This window comes from Leptodactylus fuscus, chromosome 6, assembly GCF_031893055.1.
Source record: "Leptodactylus fuscus isolate aLepFus1 chromosome 6, aLepFus1.hap2, whole genome shotgun sequence".
NCBI classification, from domain to species: domain Eukaryota; kingdom Metazoa; phylum Chordata; class Amphibia; order Anura; family Leptodactylidae; genus Leptodactylus; species Leptodactylus fuscus.
In genome coordinates this window covers 100,437,599-100,462,645 of record NC_134270.1, presented here as the reverse complement: position 1 = coordinate 100,462,645, position 25,047 = coordinate 100,437,599, and the positions used below count along the sequence as shown (strand labels likewise).

Below are 25,047 nucleotides of genomic sequence, written 5' to 3'. Positions count from 1 at the left end.
TTAGTAATTTTAATTCATTTCAATTCTCTAATATATATTTTATGAGAAAGTTTTATACTCATGAATGGGAAATTTTTAGGCTAAATTCTTGCCAATAAGCATTGGAAATGAACATTGAGTGTTGGGCTAGGCACTGTGCACACTGCCCGCCCGTCTGCAGGGATCCTCATTACTCCTGACTTGCTTGATGTTGACCTCATATTCTTTCAGCACATGAAAGCCTTGTTAATTGCCTCCCCCTCAGCAAACAGCAGAAGACACACAGACATCCCTTAATCTGTTTACTCTAAATGACCCAGCAGGACTTAGCCCACCCTTCTTGTATAATAGTCCCTTCCAAACATCTCCAGAAGAATCAACCTGATGGGATTGAGCAGCAGTGCACCAAACTTCTTTCTTTTCCCCTCTGCTCGCTACCCTCCTCCTGGACTCTGCCTGCTCCTCCCATCACATTCACTCTCCTGCTGGCTTCGTCTGCTGCATTCACAAACCACCACTTAGTCTTTGCTAGGGACAGAGTAAAGACGTCTCACAAATCTCTGCGGAAAGAAACCCTCAGGACCTGCACACACACCTTCATCCTTACTAGCCGTGGACAGACTCCAGCCAACTCTCCAGCTATGAGCGGCTTCAGCTGATGAGTAGAAAGGCCAGACAAGCTCCCCAGGACTACTATAGATGCCCTGGTTTATTTAATGCTCTCGTATGTATGAGCTCCCCTCTGGACAGAAGTGCAGGTGCTATAAGGCTCATCCCACACATCCAGGGGAAATGAACATCTCTTTAGGGAACAAGGCGGGTTACACACTCATCTACGGATACTTGTTGTTAAGGTCCATCTTGGCAGACTTCACTTTGGACAATGAGGTCCACTCCAGCTTCATTCAAAGGAGGTTACGGAGCCAGGAGCGCCGGGAGATGCAGAGAGAGATCTTGTCCATTTTGGGGCTGCCTCATAGACCCCGTCCACATTTGTATGGCAAACAGAACTCTGCACCAATGTTCATGCTGGATCTATACAATGCCATGACAGTCGAGGAAGAGGAGGCTGAAGGGTTCTCCTACCCATACAAGCCTATCTTCACCACGCAAGGTCCACCACTTGCTAGTCAACAGGACAGCAATTTCCTCAATGACGCAGACATGGTCATGAGTTTCGTCAACTTAGGTAAGTAGTATAAGGGCACCCTTTCCTCATTCTACCCAGATGTACGTATTGGGGATTCCATGCAACATGGTGTTGGGCATATATGTGGCATTTGAGGAGTTGATGTTTCATGGTTTGTGTATAGAGACAAATGCGTCATGCTTGGACAGAGAATGCATCCATATTGGTCCCCATACCCTGGAGGGTCTCCTAATCGTATTTTCCTGTCTTAACCTTGCAGTACATAGGGTCAGTTTGGACCATTTCTACTTATAGGCTACAGGTTGGCAAAGGAACTTATACCATTGCCCTTGAGGGTGCTAGTCAGTCAATAACAACAGAAAATGAACCAGTTATGACCAAACAAATTTCCATCGGTCAGAATCAGCTGTTTTAGTCTCGTAGATCGCTTGCTTTTAGCTTTGCGCTATGATCACTTTAGGGGAAAGCATATTGAAGTTTAGAACAAAACACAAGGAACCATTCAAGTATGGGGAAGGACGTACCAGCTTTATATACATAGGTCAGATGAGAGACCAGGACCCTGGTCCTACAAGATTGCCGTCTTAACTATTTACGACTGGGCAGCCTATCATGGATGCTGTTGGGCCATAAAGGGTTGAGACTTCTCTACAGAAAACAGTGCAGACCAAAACTTGTAAAGAAAGATAGCGACCAAAAACATAAAGGTCGCTCAGAAATTAAAGTGTTAGCTCTTCCGCTTCATCTGCTGCCTCTCCCATGATTTCACTCACTGCTTGTGGTGGAGAAAGGGAGGGGGGTTGTGGAATCTGGTCTAGAGCACACTGCCAAGGTATAAAGTTTTCAGGTGCATGTGTCTTCTCGAAAAGGCACTGTCCCAGCAGCTTCTTGGATTGTGCATGATCCGACAGGTTTTCGGCTTTCTCTTTGAAGTGGCAATTACTGTACAGGATGAGAGAGGGGAGCAGGAAGCTGGGAGTTCAAAGCACAGCCTTCAGTGATTCACTTCGCAACACTAAGCGCAAATGGACACACAGGCCCATTAGGCGACATAATAACATCCTTCAAACTGCCTGCGAGACTCCTTCCCTGCTACAAAAGCAGCTGAGCTCCGCTCTTGCAGATGCAGCCAGCATGAAGTCACTATGCTATGAACCAAAAAGACCGTACTCTAAAAATATTGGGGAAGATTTTCTAATCTTTTAATAGACTGTAAGCATAGACTAGACCAGTGGTCCCCAACCCATAGCTTGGAAGCCACATGGGACTCGTGACCCCCAATCTGTTTGGTTTGTCATGAAATAACTCAGTTCTGGCCATAAACGCTAGTTACACTTTAACAATGCTGGCAATATTAAATGTGTATGCCAACCACTTGGTAGTGCCAATTTAGATGGTATAATATAATACCACTAATCAAATTACGGTAAAATATCTGCAAATGTTTGTCGTTTCAGAATTAATGTTTACTTTTTTTAATCGAATGTTGCCCATAGTAAACAATGTTGGGGACCTATGGACTAGACATCTTAAAATGAGGAAAATTTCTTACAGAGGCTGATGCTGGATGATAAATCTGGTACTTTAGACTGCCTAAGTTTATTGCACCTATTACTTGGCTTATTTTGCGCATTTGTGCTGCATGCAAACATATTAAACCGTACCTCTTTCATGGCAAACCCCACCTATTTGCCACCTCATTAAGCATGGTTGAAAGAGTGTCTAAACCACATCATAAATGTGGTGTACAGGATGTGGTCCATTTTTTTATACGAATTAAACCAGTATTCTGATGTGTGTGTGTGTGTGTATATATACATATAAGCAGACAACACAGCAATATTAACGTGAAAAACAGTGGAGGAGTTTTATTAGCCCAATCTATGACGTCTGAGTCCAATTCACATGGACCTTTCCTAAGCCTTGAGAAAGATTCATGTGAATTGGACTTAAACATTGCAGTCAGGGCTCGTTCACATCTGCGCCCGTACTCCGTTCTGCAGGTTTCTGTTTCCTGCACAAAACAGGGGCAGGAGACGGAAACCTGCCGGCATGTTTCAAGCCCATTCATTTGAATGGGCTTGAAAAATCTCCGGCTGTGTGCGCCGTTGAGTGTTTTATGCGCACCGCGGCGAAACTGTTTTTTTTTTTAAACCGGACACAGAGTCGGACATGCAATACTCTGTGTCCGGTTTAAAAAAAAATGCTTTCGCCGCGGAGCGCATAAAACACTCACCGTCGCTCATGGCCGGACTCAGCATGATAGGTTTCTGTCTTCTGCATGCAGAAGACGGAAACCTGAAAACGGTGTTCAGACGCTGGTGTGTACCCAGCGTAAAGGGGTAATAAAACTCCTCCACTCTTTGTCACTTTAATATTGGTGTGTTGTCTGTTTTTTTTTTTGTGTTTTTTTTGTAGTATTTGTATAAGGATATTGCTAATTCCTTTGGTATGGCAGCCTTCCTTGTATCTAGTGCGGTCTTTACTATATATACAGTATGTAGTGTACAGTATACAGTCCAAAGCATTGGAGACATTTCATACTATACTTTCCCACATGTTTCAATGTAATTATGGAGTTGTCCTTTTATAGGGCTTCTTCAAATAATAATTATATTATACTCTCAGTGCCCAAAGTCATGGGAAGGTATCGGATGTGTCGTTAATAGCGGGTTGCCCCTCCGCGAGCCCTGGTAACTGCAGCAAACGACGAGACATGGACTCCACGAGGTGTTGGAAAAGTTCTGGAGGAATATTGATCCACACAGTCTGCACTGCGGCCCACAATTGGTCCTGTATAGTTGGTGCTGGGTTCATGGAGTGGACACTGGTATCCACAGCATCCCATAAATGCTCTATGGGGTTGAGGTCGGGCAGGCCAATCAAGGTCTCTGGTGTGTTCATTAAGCCAGTCCCATGCCTTCAACATGTGATGACATGTTGTACAATGCTGTACACACCATCCCCATCAGGGAACTCCAACACCAGAAAGGGGTGCAGATGGTCTGCCATAAGTTGCACGTATTGAGCACCAGTCATTGATCCCTGTACCCGGACAATGTGGCCCAATTGTGACCATGTGAACACAGCCCACACCATGACAGAGCCACCTCCCGCCTGGACACGTCCCTGTTAGCATGCAGGATCCATGGATTCATGGGGCATATGCCACATTCTCACACGCCCATTGGCTCTATACAACTGGAACCATGATTCATCAGACCATGCCACATGCCGCCACTGTTCCATGGTCCAATGGTCTTGGACCATGGTCTTCCAGCTCTGTGTTGTGGCATCAGCAAAGGGAACACTGGTCGGGGGTTGACTGTTATAGCCTGTGCAGTGTAGTTTTCGACGTATAGTCCTGGTGGAAATGGGGTCCTGGCCCCCACATTCAAATCGGCGGTGATTTGACCCACAGTAGACCGTCGAGAGCCCAGTACGACTCTGCGGAGGTGATGTGACGCCCGTTCATTGAACACTCGTGGTTGACCGATGCATCGGTTTACGTGGCTGCCAACGTTGTCTGTGAGATATTGCTGGTCCACCCGAGACACTGTTGACCTCGGAAACCCAAATTCTTGAGTAATGTCCAAAATGCCCCATGCGTCTTGTACTGACTATCACCCCACGTTCAAAGTCATTTAACTCACGACATACTGCCATGTTCATGAGACACCTGTCTGCATCATACAGCTCAGATATCCTGGCGACACTAGAGCCATACACAACACAACACAACTGGCACAGGGACACGCCTTCCTGTGACTTTTGGCCACTGAGTGTATAATACTTCTACTAGTAGGGCCATAAACATGAGAAACTAGTATTCCCCTCTCCTGAAACCTTAGCCTCGAGCAGGGGCAACGCTTTTTATCTGTATACAGGTCCCCCAGCTGTTTGCACCAGGTGACTGCTGCAGCCAGTCACAGGCCTCAGTGGTCACCTCTGCACAAATGGGCTTATTCACACAAAAAAGGTTTATCATCCAAACTTAATCTATTTCGCATACCTCCCAACCGTCCCGATTTCCGCGGGACATTCACGATTTGGGTGACATGTCCCGCGGTCCCGGTTGGAGGGAGGTATGTCCCAATTTCAACTCAGATCGGCGTCCAGAGGACGCCGATTTGAGTTGAACACATACGCGGCTGAAGCAAGGAGCTGACACAGATCAGCTCCTCGCTTCGCCGCTGCCCGCCTCTCTCCCTGACACATATGCGGCTGAAGCTGCTCGCTTTGCCGCTGCGTCTCTCTCTCGCTGACACATGCGGCTGAAGCGAGGAGCTGACCTGTGTCAGCTCCTCGCTTCGCCGCTGCCGCCGGCTCCTGGCTTGTAGACGCGATGTACACGCATGTGTCAGCGAGAGAGAGACGCAGCGGCGAAGCGAGCACGCGAGCAGCTTCAGCCGCATGTGTCAGGGAGAGAGGCGGGCAGCGGGGAAGCGAGGAGCTGACCTGTGTCAGCTCCTTCCTTCAGCCGCATGTGTCAGCGAGAGAGGCGGGCAGAGAGCGGCGAGGGAGTGGAGGAGAAGGTAAGTTTAATGTGGAGGTGGAACGTGAATCTGGGGGCAGATGAAGGAGAGGACGGCATGACACTGGGGGCAGAGATGTGGGGACATGAATCTGGGGGCAGAGATGGAGGGACATGAATCTGGGGGCAGAGATGGAGTGGACATGAAACTGGGGGCAGAGATGTGGGGACATGAATCTAGGGGCAGAGATGTGGGGACATGAATCTGGGGGCAGAGATGGGGGACATGAATCTGAGGGCAGAGATGGGGGGACATGAATCTGAGAGCAGAGATGGGGGACATGAATCTGGGAGCAGAGATGTGGGGACATGAATCTGGGCAAACAATTCCAAAAAGGAGCAAAATGGGGAAAGAAAAAATATCTAAAACATAACCTTTAATAAAGTCATTTAAAATATCAAACACAGGTATAAAAGGTGTAGCATTTAGCCAAAATAGCTGATAAACATCTCCACAATGTGGTAAATAGCCACAAAAAGACAAGTCACTACAATATAATTAATTAATGGACACGGCGGTCCCACGTCAGGAAAAGAAACCAGTAATAACTTACCCACTGGGTGTGGTTGACATGGAGACGTGGAGACGTGTATCAAATCCAGGGGGTCAGCATAAAACGTGCTAATAACTAGCAAAGTTGTAAAGAGGCAAGGTATACTATCCCTGAACTGTTACTAGAGATGAGCGAACACTAAAATGTTCGAGGTTCGAAATTCGATTCGAACAGCCGCTCAATGTTCGTGTGTTCGAACGGGTTTCGAACCCCATTATAGTCTATGGGGAACAGATACTCGTTAAGGGGGAAACCCAAATCCGTGTCTGGAGGGTCACCAAGTCCACTATGACACCCCAGGAAATGATGCCAACACCTCTGGAATGACACTGGGACAGCAGGGGAAGCATGTCTGGGGGCATCTAACACACCAAAGACCCTCTATTACCCCAACATCACAGCCTAACAACTACACACTTTACACACTCAATACCACCTCTCTGACAGTAGGAAAACACCTTGAAACATGTGTATTTGGCACTTGCAGTGAGGAGAGCTTGTCACCAGCAGTGAATTTGGCCCTTGTAGTAAGTTGAGGTTGGCACCAACATTTGTTTTGAAAATCAGGGTGGATTGAGCCTCTAACCAGCAGAGTTTGGGCAAATTCATGGTGGAGGGAGCCTCTAAAAACCCCAGTTTGGACCAATTCATGGTGGAGGGAGACTCTAAAAACCCCAGTTTGGACCAATTCATGGTGGAGGGAGACTCTAAAAACCCCAGTTTGGACCAATTCATGGTGGAGGGAGCCTCTAAAAACCCCAGTTTGGACCAATTCATGGTGGAGGGAGCCTCTAACCAGCCCAGTTTGGACCAATTAATGGTGGAGGGAGCCTCTAAACAGCCAAGTTTTGGGAAATTCATGGTGGAGGGAGCCTCTAACCAGCCCAGTTTGGACCAATTCATGGTGGAGGGAGCCTCTAAACAGCCCAGTTTGGGCAAATTCATGGTGGAGGGAGCCTCTAACCAGCCCAGTTTGGACCAATTAATGGTGGAGGGAGCCTCTAACCAGCCCAGTTTGGACCAATTAATGGTGGAGGGAGCCTCTAACCACCCCAGTTTGGGCAAATTCATGGTGGAGGGAGCCTCTAACCAGCCCAGTTTGGACCAATTAATGGTGGAGGGAGCCTCTAAACAGCCCAGTTTGGGCAAATTCATGGTGGAGGGAGCCTCTAAACAGCCAAGTTTGGACCAATTAATGGTGGAGGGAGCCTCTAAACAGCCCAGTTTGGGCAAATTCATGGTGGAGGGAGCCTCTAAAAAACCCAGTTTGGACCAATTCATGGTGGAGGGAGCCTCTAATTAGCCCAGTTTGGACCAATTAATTGTGGAGGGAGCCTCTAACCAGCCCAGTTTGGACCAATTAATGGTGGAGGGAGCCTCTAAAAAACCCAGTTTGGACCAATTCATGGTGGAGGGAGCCTCTAATTAGCCCAGTTTGGACCAATTAATTGTGGAGGGAGCCTCTAACCAGCCCAGTTTGGACCAATTAATGGTGGAGGGAGCCTCTAACCACCCCAGTTTGGACCAATTCATGGTGGAGGGAGCCTCTAACCACCCCAGTTTGGACCAATTCATGGTGGAGGGAGCCTCTAAACAGCCCAGTTTGGGCAAATTCATGGTGGAGGGAGCCTCTAACCAGCCCAGTTTGGACCAATTAATGGTGGAGGGAGCCTCTAAACAGCCCAGTTTGGGCAAATTCATGGTGGAGGGAGCCTCTAACCAGCCCAGTTTGGACCAATTAATGGTGGAGGGAGCCTCTAAACAGCCAAGTTTTGGGAAATTCATGGTGGAGGGAGCCTCTAACCAGCCCAGTTTGGACCAATTAATGGTGGAGGGAGCCTCTAACCACCCCAGTTTGGGCAAATTCATGGTGGAGGGAGCCTCTAACCAGCCCAGTTTGGACCAATTAATGGTGGAGGGAGCCTCTAAACAGCCCAGTTTGGGCAAATTCATGGTGGAGGGAGCCTCTAAACAGCCAAGTTTTGGGAAATTCATGGTGGAGGGAGCCTCTAACCAGCCCAGTTTGGACCAATTCATGGTGGAGGGAGCCTCTAAACAGCCCAGTTTGGGCAAATTCATGGTGGAGGGAGCCTCTAAAAAACCCAGTTTGGACCAATTCATGGTGGAGGGAGCCTCTAATTAGCCCAGTTTGGACCAATTAATTGTGGAGGGAGCCTCTAACCAGCCCAGTTTGGACCAATTAATGGTGGAGGGAGCCTCTAACCACCCCAGTTTGGGCAAATTCATGGTGGAGGGAGCCTCTAACCAGCCCAGTTTGGACCAATTAATGGTGGAGGGAGCCTCTAACCAGCCCAGTTTGGACCAATTAATGGTGGAGGGAGCCTCTAACCACCCCAGTTTGGACCAATTCATGGTGGAGGGAGCCTCTAACCAGCCCAGTTTGGACCAATTCATGGTGGAGGGAGCCTCTAAACAGCCCAGTTTGGGCAAATTCATGGTGGAGGGAGCCTCTAAAAAACCCAGTTTGGACCAATTCATGGTGGAGGGAGCCTCTAATTAGCCCAGTTTGGACCAATTAATTGTGGAGGGAGCCTCTAACCAGCCCAGTTTGGACCAATTAATGGTGGAGGGAGCCTCTAAAAAACCCAGTTTGGACCAATTCATGGTGGAGGGAGCCTCTAAACAGCCCAGTTTGGGCAAATTCATGGTGGAGGGAGCCTCTAACCAGCCCAGTTTGGACCAATTAATGGTGGAGGGAGCCTCTAAACAGCCAAGTTTTGGGAAATTCATGGTGGAGGGAGCCTCTAACCAGCCCAGTTTGGACCAATTAATGGTGGAGGGAGCCTCTAACCAGCCCAGTTTGGACCAATTAATGGTGGAGGGAGCCTCTAAACAGCCAAGTTTTGGGAAATTCATGGTGGAGGGAGCCTCTAACCAGCCCAGTTTGGACCAATTCATGGTGGAGGGAGCCTCTAAACAGCCCAGTTTGGGCAAATTCATGGTGGAGGGAGCCTCTAAAAAACCCAGTTTGGACCAATTCATGGTGGAGGGAGCCTCTAATTAGCCCAGTTTGGACCAATTAATTGTGGAGGGAGCCTCTAACCAGCCCAGTTTGGACCAATTAATGGTGGAGGGAGCCTCTAACCACCCCAGTTTGGACCAATTCATGGTGGAGGGAGCCTCTAACCAGCCCAGTTTGGACCAATTCATGGTGGAGGGAGCCTCTAAACAGCCCAGTTTGGGCAAATTCATGGTGGAGGGAGCCTCTAAAAAACCCAGTTTGGACCAATTCATGGTGGAGGGAGCCTCTAATTAGCCCAGTTTGGACCAATTAATTGTGGAGGGAGCCTCTAACCAGCCCAGTTTGGACCAATTAATGGTGGAGGGAGCCTCTAACCACCCCAGTTTGGGCAAATTCATGGTGGAGGGAGCCTCTAACCAGCCCAGTTTGGACCAATTAATGGTGGAGGGAGCCTCTAACCAGCCCAGTTTGGACCAATTAATGGTGGAGGGAGCCTCTAACCACCCCAGTTTGGACCAATTCATGGTGGAGGGAGCCTCTAACCAGCCCAGTTTGGACCAATTCATGGTGGAGGGAGCCTCTAAACAGCCCAGTTTGGGCAAATTCATGGTGGAGGGAGCCTCTAAAAAACCCAGTTTGGACCAATTCATGGTGGAGGGAGCCTCTAATTAGCCCAGTTTGGACCAATTAATTGTGGAGGGAGCCTCTAACCAGCCCAGTTTGGACCAATTAATGGTGGAGGGAGCCTCTAACCACCCCAGTTTGGGCAAATTCATGGTGGAGGGAGCCTCTAACCAGCCCAGTTTGGACCAATTAATGGTGGAGGGAGCCTCTAACCAGCCCAGTTTGGACCAATTAATGGTGGAGGGAGCCTCTAACCACCCCAGTTTGGACCAATTCATGGTGGAGGGAGCCTCTAACCACCCCAGTTTGGACCAATTCATGGTGGAGGGAGCCTCTAAACAGCCCAGTTTGGGCAAATTCATGGTGGAGGGAGCCTCTAACCAGCCCAGTTTGGACCAATTAATGGTGGAGGGAGCCTCTAAACAGCCCAGTTTGGGCAAATTCATGGTGGAGGGAGCCTCTAACCAGCCCAGTTTGGACCAATTAATGGTGGAGGGAGCCTCTAACCACCCCAGTTTGGACCAATTCATGGTGGAGGGAGCCTCTAACCACCCCAGTTTGGACCAATTCATGGTGGAGGGAGCCTCTAAACAGCCCAGTTTGGGCAAATTCATGGTGGAGGGAGCCTCTAACCAGCCCAGTTTGGACCAATTAATGGTGGAGGGAGCCTCTAAACAGCCCAGTTTGGGCAAATTCATGGTGGAGGGAGCCTCTAACCAGCCCAGTTTGGACCAATTAATGGTGGAGGGAGCCTCTAAACAGCCAAGTTTTGGGAAATTCATGGTGGAGGGAGCCTCTAACCAGCCCAGTTTGGACCAATTAATGGTGGAGGGAGCCTCTAACCACCCCAGTTTGGGCAAATTCATGGTGGAGGGAGCCTCTAACCAGCCCAGTTTGGACCAATTAATGGTGGAGGGAGCCTCTAAACAGCCCAGTTTGGGCAAATTCATGGTGGAGGGAGCCTCTAAACAGCCAAGTTTTGGGAAATTCATGGTGGAGGGAGCCTCTAACCAGCCCAGTTTGGACCAATTCATGGTGGAGGGAGCCTCTAAACAGCCCAGTTTGGGCAAATTCATGGTGGAGGGAGCCTCTAAAAAACCCAGTTTGGACCAATTCATGGTGGAGGGAGCCTCTAAACAGCCCAGTTTGGGCAAATTCATGGTGGAGGGAGCCTCTAACCAGCAGAGTTGGGGGAAATCAGGGTGGAGGGAGCCTAGTATTAGCAGAATTGTGCAACGCTTATGGTGGATGAGTATGAGGATGCGGAGGAATTGGAGAGGTTGAGTACAGACATGGAGTTTCATGTTGGGGTGCTTTACACAGGTGGGCACAAAAATGACGGCTCTACCCAGTGGTGGTTCATTTTTATCAAAGTGAGCCGGTCGGCACTCTCAGCTGACAGACGGGTGCGCTTGTCAGTGATGATGCCACCGGCTGCACTGAACACCCTCTCAGATAGGACGCTGGCGGCAGGACAGGACAGCACCTCCAAGGCATATAGGGCAAGTTCAAGCCACAGGTCCAACTTCGACACCCAATACGTGTAGGGCGCAGAGGGGTCGGAGAGGACAGGGCTGTGGTCGGAAAGGTATTCCCGCAACATGCGCCTATACTTCTCACGCCTGGTGACACTAGGACCCTCCGTGGCGGCACTTTGGCGAGGGGGTGCCATCAAGGTGTCCCAGACCTTAGACAGTGTGCCCCTCGTTTGTGTGGACCGGTGAGAACTTGGTTGCCTACTGGAGGAACTGCCCTCCCTGCCGCCAACGTCACATGCTGGAAACATCTCCATCATATTCTGCACCAATTGCCTGTGGCAAGCATTGATGCGATTGGCCCTCCCCTCTACCGGAATAAAAGACGAGATGTTGTTTTTATACCGGGGGTCAAGGATAGCAAAGATCCAGTACTGGTTGTCCTCCATGATTTTGACAATACGCTTGTCGGTTGTAAAGCACCCCAACATGAACTCAGCCATGTCTGCCACAGTGTTAGTTGGCATGACTCCTCTGGCCCCACCGGAAAGTTCAATCTCCATTTCCTCCTCATCCTCCATGTCTACCCATCCGCGCTGCAACAATGGGACGATTCGAAGTTGCCCGGAAGCCTCCTGTATCACCATCACATCATCGGACAACTCTTCTTCCTCCTCCTCCTCCTCCTCCTCCTCCATTAAACGCAGTGAAGCGGACAGATGTGTGGACCTACTCTCCAGCTGTGACGGATCGGATGCTATCCCTAACTCCTCTGTGTGATCTGAGTTATCCCTGATGTCAATCAGGGATTCTCTCAGAACACACAAGAGCGGGATTGTAAGGCTCACCATCGCATCCTCAGAGCTCACCCTCCTTGTGGACTCCTCAAAGACCCGTAGGATGTCACAAAGGTCTCTCATCCATGGCCACTCATGGATGTGAAACTGAGGCAGCTGACTTTGTGGCACCCTAGGGTTTTGTAGCTGGTATTCCATCAAAGGTCTCTGCTGCTCAACCACTCTATTCAACATCTGAAACGTTGAGTTCCAGCGTGTGGGGACGTCGCACAAAAGCCGGTGTTGTGGCACATGCAGGCGTTGCTGGAGAGATTTTAAGCTAGCAGCGGCTACTGTCGACTTGCGAAAGTGGGCGCACATGCGCCGCACTTTCACCAGTAGCTCTGGAACATTGGGGTAGCTCTTTAGGAAACGTTGCACCACTAGGTTGAAGACGTGGGCCAGGCATGGAACATGTTGGAGTCCGGCAAGCTCCAGAGCTGCTACCAGGTTCCGGCCGTTATCACAAACGACCATGCCTGGGCCCAGGTGCAGCGGCTCAAACCATATTGCCGTCTCATCGAGGAGGGCATCCCTCACCTCGGAGGCAGTGTGCTGTCTGTCCCCCAAGCTGATCAGCTTCAGCACAGCCTGCTGACGTCTACCAACGCCAGTGCTGCAACGTTTCCAACTCGTAGCTGGGGTCAATCTAACAGCGGAGGAGGAGGCGGTGGCGGAGGAGGAGGCGGTGGCGGAGGAGGAGGCGGTAGAGGAGGAGGAGGAGGAGGGGGGTGTTCTTCTCGTGTCCCTGCCAGGAATGTTAGGCGGGGAGACGAGGTACACCGGGCCAGTTTGGGAAGCAGTCCCAGCCTCAACTACATTCACCCAGTGTGCCGTCAGTGAAATGTAGCGTCCCTGTCCGCATGCACTTGTCCACGCGTCGGTGGTCAAGTGGACCTTTGTGCAAAGCGCGGAACTAAGGGCCCGCCTGATGTTGAGTGACACGTGCTGGTGCAAGGCGGGGACGGCACACCGGGAGAAGTAGTGACGGCTAGGGACGGCATAGCGAGGTGCCGCAGTTGCCATCAGGTCCAGGAAGGCGGGAGTTTCAACAAGCCGGAACGCCAACATCTCCTGGGCCAGCAGTTTAGCGATGTTGGCGTTCAAGGCTTGCGCGTGTGGGTGGTTAGCAGTGTATTTCTGCCGCCGCTCCAATGTCTGAGAGATGGTGGGTTGTTGTAAAGAAACGCCTGATGGTGCCTTTGATGGTGCAGGAGAAGGAGATAAGACAGGACCAGGGGAGGATGAGGTAGAAGTCAACAAAGTGGCGGAGGCAGATGAAGTGGTGTCCTGGCTCGTCCTCTGGAGTGCATCGCCAGCACAGTCAGCAGTGGCAGTGGCAGAGGCAGAGGCAGAGGCAGTGGCAGTGGCGTGAACGGCAGTCGGCCTTTGTCCTGCCGTTGCTGCCTGCCACTGATTCCAGTGCTTGGATTCCAAATGACGGCGCATTGAAGTGGTGGACAGGTTGCTCTTCTCAGAGCCCCTAATCAATTTCGAGAGGCAAATTGTGCAGACAACACTATATCTGTCCTCGGCGCATTCCTTGAAAAAACTCCACACCTTCGAGAAACGTGCCCTCGAGGTGGGAGTTTTTCGGGGCTGGGTACGAACTGGAACATCTTGGGAGATTCCGGGTGTGGCCTGGCTTCGCCTAAGCTGCTGACCTCTGCCTCTGCCTCTAGCTACCCTTTTTGGTGCTGCACCTGCCTCAACATCCACACTACTTTCCCCGCTTGACATCCCCCCTGTCCAGGTCGGGTCAGTGTCCTCATCATCCACCACTTCCTCTTCCAACTCCTGTCTCATCTCCTCCTCCCGCACAATGCGCCGGTCAACTGGATGCCCTGACGGCAACTGCGTCACATCATCGTCGATGAGGGTGGGTTGCTGGTCATCCACCACCAAATCGAACGGAGATGGAGGAGACTCTAGTGTTTGAGCATCTGGATACAGATGCTCCTCTGTTAGGTTCGTGGAATCGTGACGTGGAGAGGCAGGTTGAGGGACAATGAAAGGAGCGGAGAACAGCTCTGGGGAGCAGGGACAGTTTGGGTTATTGTTCTGTAAAGCTTCGGAATTTTGGGAGGAAGGAAGACAAGACTGTTGGGTAATAGGAGGAGAGGAGGCAGAGTCTGACTGGCTGCTGGACAATGTGCTGTAAGCGTTCTCTGACAGCCATTGCAAGACCTGTTCCTGGTTCTCGGGCCTACTAAGGTTTGTACCCTGCAGTTTAGTTAATGTGGCAAGCAACCCTGGCACTGTGGAGTGGCGCAATGCTTGCTGCCCCACAGGAGTAGGCACGGGACGCCCTGTGGCTTCACTGCTACCTTGCTCCCCAGAACCATTCCCCCGACCTCGCCCACGGCCTCGTCCACGTCCCTTTCCGGGAGCCTTGCGCATTTTGAATTCCTAGTTAGAAATTGGCACTGTATAGCAGTAGTAAAAATTGTGGGTGCACGTAACCCCAATATATTCTTTGAATTCCCAGTCAGACACTGGCACTATATGGCAGTAGCAAGAAATGAGGGTATTTGTATTCCCAATATACTCTTTGAATTCCCAGTCAGACAATGGCACTGTATACCAGTAGTAAAAATTGTGGGTGCACGTAACCCCAATATATTCTTTGAATTCCCAGTCAGAAACTGGCACTATATGGCAGTAGCAAGAAATGAGGGTATTTGTATTCCCAATATACTCTTTGAATTCCCAGTCAGACAATGGCACTGTATACCAGTAGTAAAAATTGTGGGTGCACGTAACCCCAATATATTCTTTGAATTCCCAGTCAGACACTGGCACTATATGGCAGTAGCAAGAAATGAGGGTATTTGTATTCCCAATATACTCTTTGAATTCCCAGTCAGACAATGGCACTGTATACCAGTAGTAAAAATTGTGGGTGCACGTAACCCCAATATATTCTTTGAATTCCCAGTCAGACACTGGCACTATATGGCAGTAGCAAGAAATGAGGGTATTTGTATTCCCAATATACTCTTTGAATTCCCAGTCAGACAATGGCACTGTATACCAGTAGTAAAAATTGTGGGTGCACGTAACCCCAATATATTCTTTGAATTCCCAGTCAGAAACTGGCACTATATGGCAGTAGCAAGAAATGAGGGTATTTGTATTCCCAATATACTCTTTGAATTCCCAGTCAGACAATGGCACTGTATACCAGTAGTAAAAATTGTGGGTGCACGTAACCCCAATATATTCTTTGAATTCCCAGTCAGACACTGGCACTATATGGCAGTAGCAAGAAATGAGGGTATTTGTATTCCCAATATATTCTTTGAATTCCCAGTCAGACAATGGCACTGTATACCAGTAGTAAAAATTGTGGGTGCACGTAACCCCAATATATTCTTTGAATTACCAGTCAGAAACTGGCACTATATGGCAGTAGCAAGAAATGAGGGTATTTGTATTCCCAATATATTCTTTGAATTCCCAGTCAGACAATGGCACTGTATACCAGTAGTAAAAATTGTGGGTGTATATAGCCCCAATTCTATTGCTAGGGGACTTGCAGGGTATTTCTGGGGTGAAGGTGGGGGGGCACACCGTTGGAACGGGTATCGGGGTATATATCGGGTATACGGGAATACACTGACAGTGTATTCCATTCAGGATCCTGGGAAAGCTGGGTTGCGGCGATTGAGCCCGTCAGTGCCACGTTACACTGACAAGCTTCTCCCTGGAATTTAGCTCTTACAAGAGCTGTTGGTTGTCTTCTCCTTCCTATCCTAGCCTGTCCCTGCCTACCCAGAATCTAAGCCCTAGCTAGCTGGACGGAAACCTCCGTCCTCGGTGAATTGCAAGCTCAGAATGACGCGAAGCTGGGCGTCGCTGTTCTTTTAAATTAGAGGTCACATGTTTTCGGCAGCCAATGGGTTTTGCCTACTTTTTTCAACGTCACCGGTGTCGTAGTTCCTGTCCCACCTACCCAGCGCTGTTATTGGAGCAAAAAAGGCGCCAGGGAAGGTGGGAGGGGAATCGAGTAATGGCGCACTTTACCACGCGGTGTTCGATTCGATTCGAACATGCCGAACAGCCTAATATCCGATCGAACATGAGTTCGATAGAACACTGTTCGCTCATCTCTAACTGTTACATATCAACAGGGAGGGGACTAATAAGCCCTAATACCTAAACACGGGGTCGCCTCCCTAACTGGCCGGCGCCCCGTCAGGAACCTCACCCTATTACTGGGATCTGTCCCTAATGCGACCCTCCTAGAGTAATATGTGAATAAGAAAAAAGAAGTGTGCGTAGAAATGAAATTACACAATTAGGCATACAATCTCAGCATGCCCAGATAGACATAAATTACTTTAACAAACCCGACATGCATGTTTCGTGGTGCCCAAAGCACCCACTCATCAGGGGTAGTAGTCAATGCCAATAGAAACACGTGAGAATACAAGTACAGATTCACACACACATGCTCACCATGGGGGAACAATCTACTTTAGTATGTCTAAAAAGTAGCATGCAAACCAACCCTGGTGTAGAGTGGCTAAATAAAGGACAAACTATGTAGCAGAGAATGCACTAATTGAAAAACATTCCCTTCCCACACTCCGGAGTGCCGGACAGTGCGCGTCCTATGTTCCCCTCACGAGAGACGCGCCAAATGCGCACCTTTTAAAAAGACAGCCACAGTGCGCATGCGCGAGTGACCGAACACCCGCGCATGCGTAAATTACACTGAGATCGGAGCTATAGCGGGCGCATGCGCGATATACCCTATACGCGCTCGCGTCCCCGATAAGCAACAGAGGAAATAAAAAGTAAGTATCCTCTAAAACAGGCAGCATCTAATCAATCTCTGCTAACCATAGGATTAAACAGGAACATACTCTCGCCCCAATAGCAGGAGCAGAGAGCAAGCCTGAAGGCATAGTGGGATAGTACCCATATGCTGTATGTTTTATACTGTCCACTAGATCTGTATTACAGTAAACCAGACAAGGTAGACAAAAAAAGGGGGTATTCAAACTGGTCAGATATCCCAGGTACAGGAAAAATACTCAAAACATGCCCAGTGGTCAAAAAAGAAACAAAATGCCAGAATACACATCAAATAAATGGGGCAAAACTAAGTTGTTCATTAAGGCCCCCCGGGTGGACCGTTTGTAGCCTAAAAATCCACTTGGTCTCTGTTTGTGTGACCAATCTATCCCAATCACCCTTGCGTGCTGGGAATTTAACCAAATCGATACCCATAAACCTCAATTGCGTGAAATCTCCTGCATGCACATCGCGAATGTGTCGTGCAATTGGAGTATCACGTGCATGCCGGATGTCGCCCAAATGCTCGCCCACCCGTCTCCGAAACTCCCTAACTGTCTTACCGACATATTCAATGCCACATTGGCAAATGGCACGATAGATCACGCCTTTAGAACGACAATTGATAAAGTGTCGGATAGTGTAGCTTACACCTGTCACCTGACTTACAAAGGATTTGCCACAAGCGATGAATGGACAGGCCACACATCCACTACATCTATAACAGCCCTTTGTCTGGACTGATAACCAATTCAAAGTGGCAACCGGACCTACAAAATGACTATTAACAACTCGATCCCTGATATTTCGCCCTCTCCGGTATGTAATTTGAGGCCGTGGTCCTACCACCGGCGCGATATCAGGGTCCATTAAGAGGATCCTCCAATGTTTGTTAATAATATCTCTCACGGGTGCAAAAGCCCCATCATAAGTAGCTATGAGCCTAATTAGACTCTCATCCGGGCTCTTGGTCTTGGGTATCAAAAGTTGTGTCCGATCACTTCTAAGGGCAAATTGGTAAGCTTTTCGTATGACAGAATCGGGATACCCCCTGGCCTGAAATCTAGTTCTAAGGTCATCCGCTTGAACCTTAAACTCCTGAAGAGTGGTGCAATTCCGACGCAATCGCAAGAATTGACCCTTAGGAATACCCCTCTTCAAAGACGACGGGTGATGACTCTCCCACCTCAACAAGGAATTGGTGGCGGTAGATTTTCGAAAAATTGTGGTATGTATGTCACCACCCGCCGTTTTAAAGATTTTAACATCCAAGAAGGGTAGACTAAAAGGGTCAATTTCAAAGGTAAAACGGAGGCCAATGTGGTTATCGTTAAGGGATCCAATGAAATGTTCAAACTCACATTTAGTTCCTTCCCACACGACGAAAATATCGTCAATATAGCGAGCCCACACGTGAACCCGCCCGAGCCAGTCGCCCTCCCCCTCACCCGGACCCAGCGAATGCTCCCACCAGCCCAGGAACAAATTAGCGTACGATGGTGCACAAGGGCTACCCATCGCACAGCCCCTGAGCTGGTGGAAGATCCGCTGGTCAAAGATGAAATAATTCCGGGTGAGGGAGAACTCGAGCAACCGCAGGACGAATTCCGTGTGGGCCCGTAAACGACTGCCGCGGGTCTCAAGGAAAGACCGAACTGCCAACAGGCCAAACTTATGGGGGATCGACGAGTATAAAGCTTCCACATCAATTGAAGCTAGTTGACATTGGTCATCAATATGGGTACCTTCCAATCTCTTCAATAGATCAGTGGTATCTTTTACAAAAGAAGGAAGTGCACATACAAAGGGGGCCATGATACGGTCTAAATATATACCAATATTCTCACATAGCGCCCCCACCCCCGAGACGATCGGTCGACCTTTTAAGGGAGTCGTCCCTTTATGGATTTTGGGAAGGGAGTAAAAAGTGGCGATTCTGGGATGTGCTGGCAAGAGAAAGGAATATTCCTCCCTACTAATTAAATTATTACTCAAGGCATCAGTCAGGATAGATTTAAGTTCCTGTAAATACATCTATGTTGGATCATTCGATATAATTTCATAACAAGATGTATCTGCTAATAAGGACTCACATAATGCCTTATAGTCACCCGAATTCATCACCACGATGTTCCCCCCTTTGTCTGAGGGTTTTATCACCCTAGACCGATCTGTCCCGAGGGTGGAAAGCGCCTGGGATTCCTCCCGTGTACAGTTATGATGAACAGCCCCACCTGATACTTGCTGTAAATCATGTAAAACAAGATCTGAAAACACATCTAGACATGAAACATCAGTTACCGGGGGGGAGGCTGTACTTTTGTTTTTAAGTGTGGTAAAAGGACCGTATCCCGTTTGTTCCGGTAACTCCTCAGATAGTCCAAAAAGAAGACGGACATCGGTCAACATTTCTGTTGAGATACCCATCTCTGAGGCCTCCCGTCTATCCTTCAGTCTAAAATATTTGTACCACTTAAGTTTACGAATAAACAAATTGATATCCTTTGTCCAATTGAAGAGATCAAAATTATTGGTGGGAACAAAAGAAAGCCCTTTCTGCAAGATAGAAATTTCAGCAGCTTTTAATGGGGTGGAGGAAAGATTGATAATCTGTGCCTCTACTGACGTGGTTTCCCTGGGTATCGATTGCGCAGGGGATATGAGGTACTGTTGTCTAAAAAATCACGATTATTTTGGGGATTACTAGACCCTCCTCGCCCTCTTCCCCTTTGATTTTTGCGACTCTTATTTTTGTTTCTGACAGAAGAATCAGAATCAGAGACTTCCACCTCAGAGGCCTCTGAGGTGGAAGTCTCTGATTCTGATTCTTCTGTCAGAAACAAAAATAAGAGTCGCAAAAATCAAAGGGGAAGAGGGCGAGGAGGGTCTAGTAATCCCCAAAATAATCGTGATTTTTTAGACAACAGTACCTCATATCCCCTGCGCAATCGATACCCAGGGAAACCACGTCAGTAGAGGCACAGATTATCAATCTTTCCTCCACCCCATTAAAAGCTGCTGAAATTTCTATCTTGCAGAAAGGGCTTTCTTTTGTTCCCACCAATAATTTTGATCTCTTCAATTGGACAAAGGATATCAATTTGTTTATTCGTAAACTTAAGTGGTACAAATATTTTAGACTGAAGGATAGACGGGAGGCCTCAGAGATGGGTATCTCAACAGAAATGTTGACCGATGTCCGTCTTCTTTTTGGACTATCTGAGGAGTTACCGGAACAAACGGGATACGGTCCTTTTACCACACTTAAAAACAAAAGTACAGCCTCCCCCCCGGTAACTGATGTTTCATGTCTAGATGTGTTTTCAGATCTTGTTTTACATGATTTACAGCAAGTATCAGGTGGGGCTGTTCATCATAACTGTACACGGGAGGAATCCCAGGCGCTTTCCACCCTCGGGACAGATCGGTCTAGGGTGATAAAACCCTCAGACAAAGGGGGGAACATCGTGGTGATGAATTCGGGTGACTATAAGGCATTATGTGAGTCCTTATTAGCAGATACATCTTGTTATGAAATTATATCGAATGATCCAACACAGATGTATTTACAGGAACTTAAATCTATCCTGACTGATGCCTTGAGTAATAATTTAATTAGTAGGGAGGAATATTCCTTTCTCTTGCCAGCACATCCCAGAATCGCCACTTTTTACTCCCTTCCCAAAATCCATAAAGGGACGACTCCCTTAAAAGGTCGACCGATCGTCTCGGGGGTGGGGGCGCTATGTGAGAATATTGGTATATATTTAGACCGTATCATGGCCCCCTTTGTATGTGCACTTCCTTCTTTTGTAAAAGATACCACTGATCTATTGAAGAGATTGGAAGGTACCCATATTGATGACCAATGTCAACTAGCTTCAATTGATGTGGAAGCTTTATACTCGTCGATCCCCCATAAGTTTGGCCTGTTGGCAGTTCGGTCTTTCCTTGAGACCCGCGGCAGTCGTTTACGGGCCCACACGGAATTCGTCCTGCGGTTGCTCGAGTTCTCCCTCACCCGGAATTATTTCATCTTTGACCAGCGGATCTTCCACCAGCTCAGGGGCTGTGCGATGGGTAGCCCTTGTGCACCATCGTACGCTAATTTGTTCCTGGGCTGGTGGGAGCATTCGCTGGGTCCGGGTGAGGGGGAGGGCGACTGGCTCGGGCGGGTTCACGTGTGGGCTCGCTATATTGACGATATTTTCGTCGTGTGGGAAGGAACTAAATGTGAGTTTGAACATTTCATTGGATCCCTTAACGATAACCACATTGGCCTCCGTTTTACCTTTGAAATTGACCCTTTTAGTCTACCCTTCTTGGATGTTAAAATCTTTAAAACGGCGGGTGGTGACATACATACCACAATTTTTCGAAAATCTACCGCCACCAATTCCTTGTTGAGGTGGGAGAGTCATCACCCGTCGTCTTTGAAGAGGGGTATTCCTAAGGGTCAATTCTTGCGATTGCGTCGGAATTGCACCACTCTTCAGGAGTTTAAGGTTCAAGCGGATGACCTTAGAACTAGATTTCAGGCCAGGGGGTATCCCGATTCTGTCATACGAAAAGCTTACCAATTTGCCCTTAGAAGTGATCGGACACAACTTTTGATACCCAAGACCAAGAGCCCGGATGAGAGTCTAATTAGGCTCATAGCTACTTATGATGGGGCTTTTGCACCCGTGAGAGATATTATTAACAAACATTGGAGGATCCTCTTAATGGACCCTGATATCGCGCCGGTGGTAGGACCACGGCCTCAAATTACATACCGGAGAGGGCGAAATATCAGGGATCGAGTTGTTAATAGTCATTTTGTAGGTCCGGTTGCCACTTTGAATTGGTTATCAGTCCAGACAAAGGGCTGTTATAGATGTAGTGGATGTGTGGCCTGTCCATTCATCGCTTGTGGCAAATCCTTTGTAAGTCAGGTGACAGGTGTAAGCTACACTATCCGACACTTTATCAATTGTCGTTCTAAAGGCGTGATCTATCGTGCCATTTGCCAATGTGGCATTGAATATGTCGGTAAGACAGTTAGGGAGTTTCGGAGACGGGTGGGCGAGCATTTGGGCGACATCCGGCATGCACGTGATACTCCAATTGCACGACACATTCGCGATGTGCATGCAGGAGATTTCACGCAATTGAGGTTTATGGGTATCGATTTGGTTAAATTCCCAGCACGCAAGGGTGATTGGGATAGATTGGTCACACAAACAGAGACCAAGTGGATTTTTAGGCTACAAACGGTCCACCCGGGGGGCCTTAATGAACAACTTAGTTTTGCCCCATTTATTTGATGTGTATTCTGGCATTTTGTTTCTTTTTTGACCACTGGGCATGTTTTGAGTATTTTTCCTGTACCTGGGATATCTGACCAGTTTGAATACCCCCTTTTTTTGTCTACCTTGTCTGGTTTACTGTAATACAGATCTAGTGGACAGTATAAAACATACAGCATATGGGTACTATCCCACTATGCCTTCAGGCTTGCTCTCTGCTCCTGCTATTGGGGCGAGAGTATGTTCCTGTTTAATCCTATGGTTAGCAGAGATTGATTAGATGCTGCCTGTTTTAGAGGATACTTACTTTTTATTTCCTCTGTTGCTTATCGGGGACGCGAGCGCGTATAGGGTATATCGCGCATGCGCCCGCTATAGCTCCGATCTCAGTGTAATTTACGCATGCGCGGGTGTTCGGTCACTCGCGCATGCGCACTGTGGCTGTCTTTTTAAAAGGTGCGCATTTGGCGCGTCTCTCGTGAGGGGAACATAGGACGCGCACTGTCCGGCACTCCGGAGTGTGGGAAGGGAATGTTTTTCAATTAGTGCATTCTCTGCTACATAGTTTGTCCTTTATTTAGCCACTCTACACCAGGGTTGGTTTGCATGCTACTTTTTAGACATACTAAAGTAGATTGTTCCCCCATGGTGAGCATGTGTGTGTGAATCTGTACTTGTATTCTCACGTGTTTCTATTGGCATTGACTACTACCCCTGATGAGTGGGTGCTTTGGGCACCACGAAACATGCATGTCGGGTTTGTTAAAGTAATTTATGTCTATCTGGGCATGCTGAGATTGTATGCCTAATTGTGTAATTTCATTTCTACGCACACTTCTTTTTTCTTATTCACATATTACTCTAGGAGGGTCGCATTAGGGACAGATCCCAGTAATAGGGTGAGGTTCCTGACGGGGCGCCGGCCAGTTAGGGAGGCGACCCCGTGTTTAGGTATTAGGGCTTATTAGTCCCCTCCCTGTTGATATGTAACAGTTCAGGGATAGTATACCTTGCCTCTTTACAACTTTGCTAGTTATTAGCACGTTTTATGCTGACCCCCTGGATTTGATACACGTCTCCACGTCTCCATGTCAACCACACCCAGTGGGTAAGTTATTACTGGTTTCTTTTCCTGACGTGGGACCGCCGTGTCCATTAATTAATTATATTGTAGTGACTTGTCTTTTTGTGGCTATTTACCACATTGTGGAGATGTTTATCAGCTATTTTGGCTAAATGCTACACCTTTTATACCTGTGTTTGATATTTTAAATGACTTTATTAAAGGTTATGTTTTAGATATTTTTTCTTTCCCCATTTTGCTCCTTTTTGGAATTGTTTATATAGTATTGAGCAATTTTTCTTATATTACTGGATTTTCTTGGAATTTTGACATGAATCTGGGGGCAGAGATGGAGGGACATGAATCTGGGGGCAGAGATGGAGAGATATCAATGCCAGCAGCCAGGCTGTACACCTTACAGGTAAACCTATGCCAGTCCGACACATTGCATCATCATAACCCTATGAAAATATTTTTCCCGTACGGTAAACGCTGTAGCAGGAAAAAAAAGTCAAAAGTGCCAAACCGCCGTTTTTTCACTGTTTTGCCTCTGATAAAAATTTGAATAAAAAGTAATCAAAGTAAAAGCAATTCCCCCAAATGGTATAACTGAAAGACGCCCTATGCAAAAAAAGACGCCCTATGCATTTCCATACATGGAAGTATGAAAAAGTTATGGGTGTCAGAATATGGTGACTTTTAGCAAAACATTTTTTGGCACAGTTTTGGGTTAAAATGTAAATAAAACCATATAAATTTGGTATCCTCAGAATCGTACCAAAACATAGAATACAGGTGATATGTCATTTTGGCTGCAGAGTGACCGCCGTAAAATTGAAGCCCATAAGAATGTCTCACAAATGCACTTTTTCTTCAAATCCACCCGATTCTGAATTTTTTTCTAGCTTCCTAGTACATTGTACAGAACAATTAATGGTAGTATCATGAAGAAAAATTTGTCCCGCAAACAAAAAGTCAAACTGGTCAAAAAGCATTATGTTCCCCATATGGCATCAATAAAAATGTGTGGTCTGCAAAAAATTAGCAATCACACAATTTCATTAACAAAAAACTTATTAAGTTATCATTCCTGGAAAGGTGATGCAACAAAAAAAAAAAAATGTTGCAAAAAAGAGTTGTTACTTTGTAGAAAAAAAACAAAACAAAACAAAAAAACGACACAGATTTGGTATCAATTTAAATGTATAGACCCACAGAGGCTGTATAACCTATGGAGGTTATTTAACCCCTTAATGCAAAATCACGTACATTTACATGACTGAGTGTTAAGGAGTGTATGGAGAGGGCTCAGGATGGTGACTCTATAATACAGCCAACACCCACCGCTAACACCTGTGATCAGAGAAGGCATCGCCTTTTTTCACTGATCGTTGCCCTCCAGAACGTTACTGGAGGGCGGCAATTGGTTGTCATGACAGGCGGGAGCCTATTGAAGGCACCCAGGTTGGTCATTAGAATTGATCTATTACATGCTGCCAGAAGAAGCATATAGTAGACATATAGTAATTTTGTTATTCACTGCAATACAGTAGTATTTTAGTGAATAGTATAAGTAATCAGACTCCTTAGGTCCCTAGGGGGTCTGATCATTAAAGTAAAAGAAGAAAACAAAAGTTTTTAAAAGTATAATAAAAAAACCTCTTTCCCTAGATCAGATATAAAAGTATATAAACAAAAGTACGGAAACACGTTAGGTATCCCCACATTCCAAAATGTCTGAACTATTAAACTATTTAT

General features: G+C 47.6%; 1 protein-coding gene across 1 annotated transcript in view; it reads left to right on the top strand.

Annotated features, from left to right (window-relative positions):
* The first annotated feature begins 369 nt into the window (after positions 1 to 369).
* Positions 370 to 25,047, top strand: part of BMP7 (bone morphogenetic protein 7) — a 66,739-nt gene continuing 42,061 nt past the window's right edge. The window contains exon 1 of the mRNA XM_075276863.1: positions 370 to 1,168. Within this exon, the coding sequence (XP_075132964.1) occupies positions 706 to 1,168 (463 nt within the window). The 5' untranslated portion in view covers positions 370 to 705. The remainder of the gene's footprint in view (positions 1,169 to 25,047) is intronic.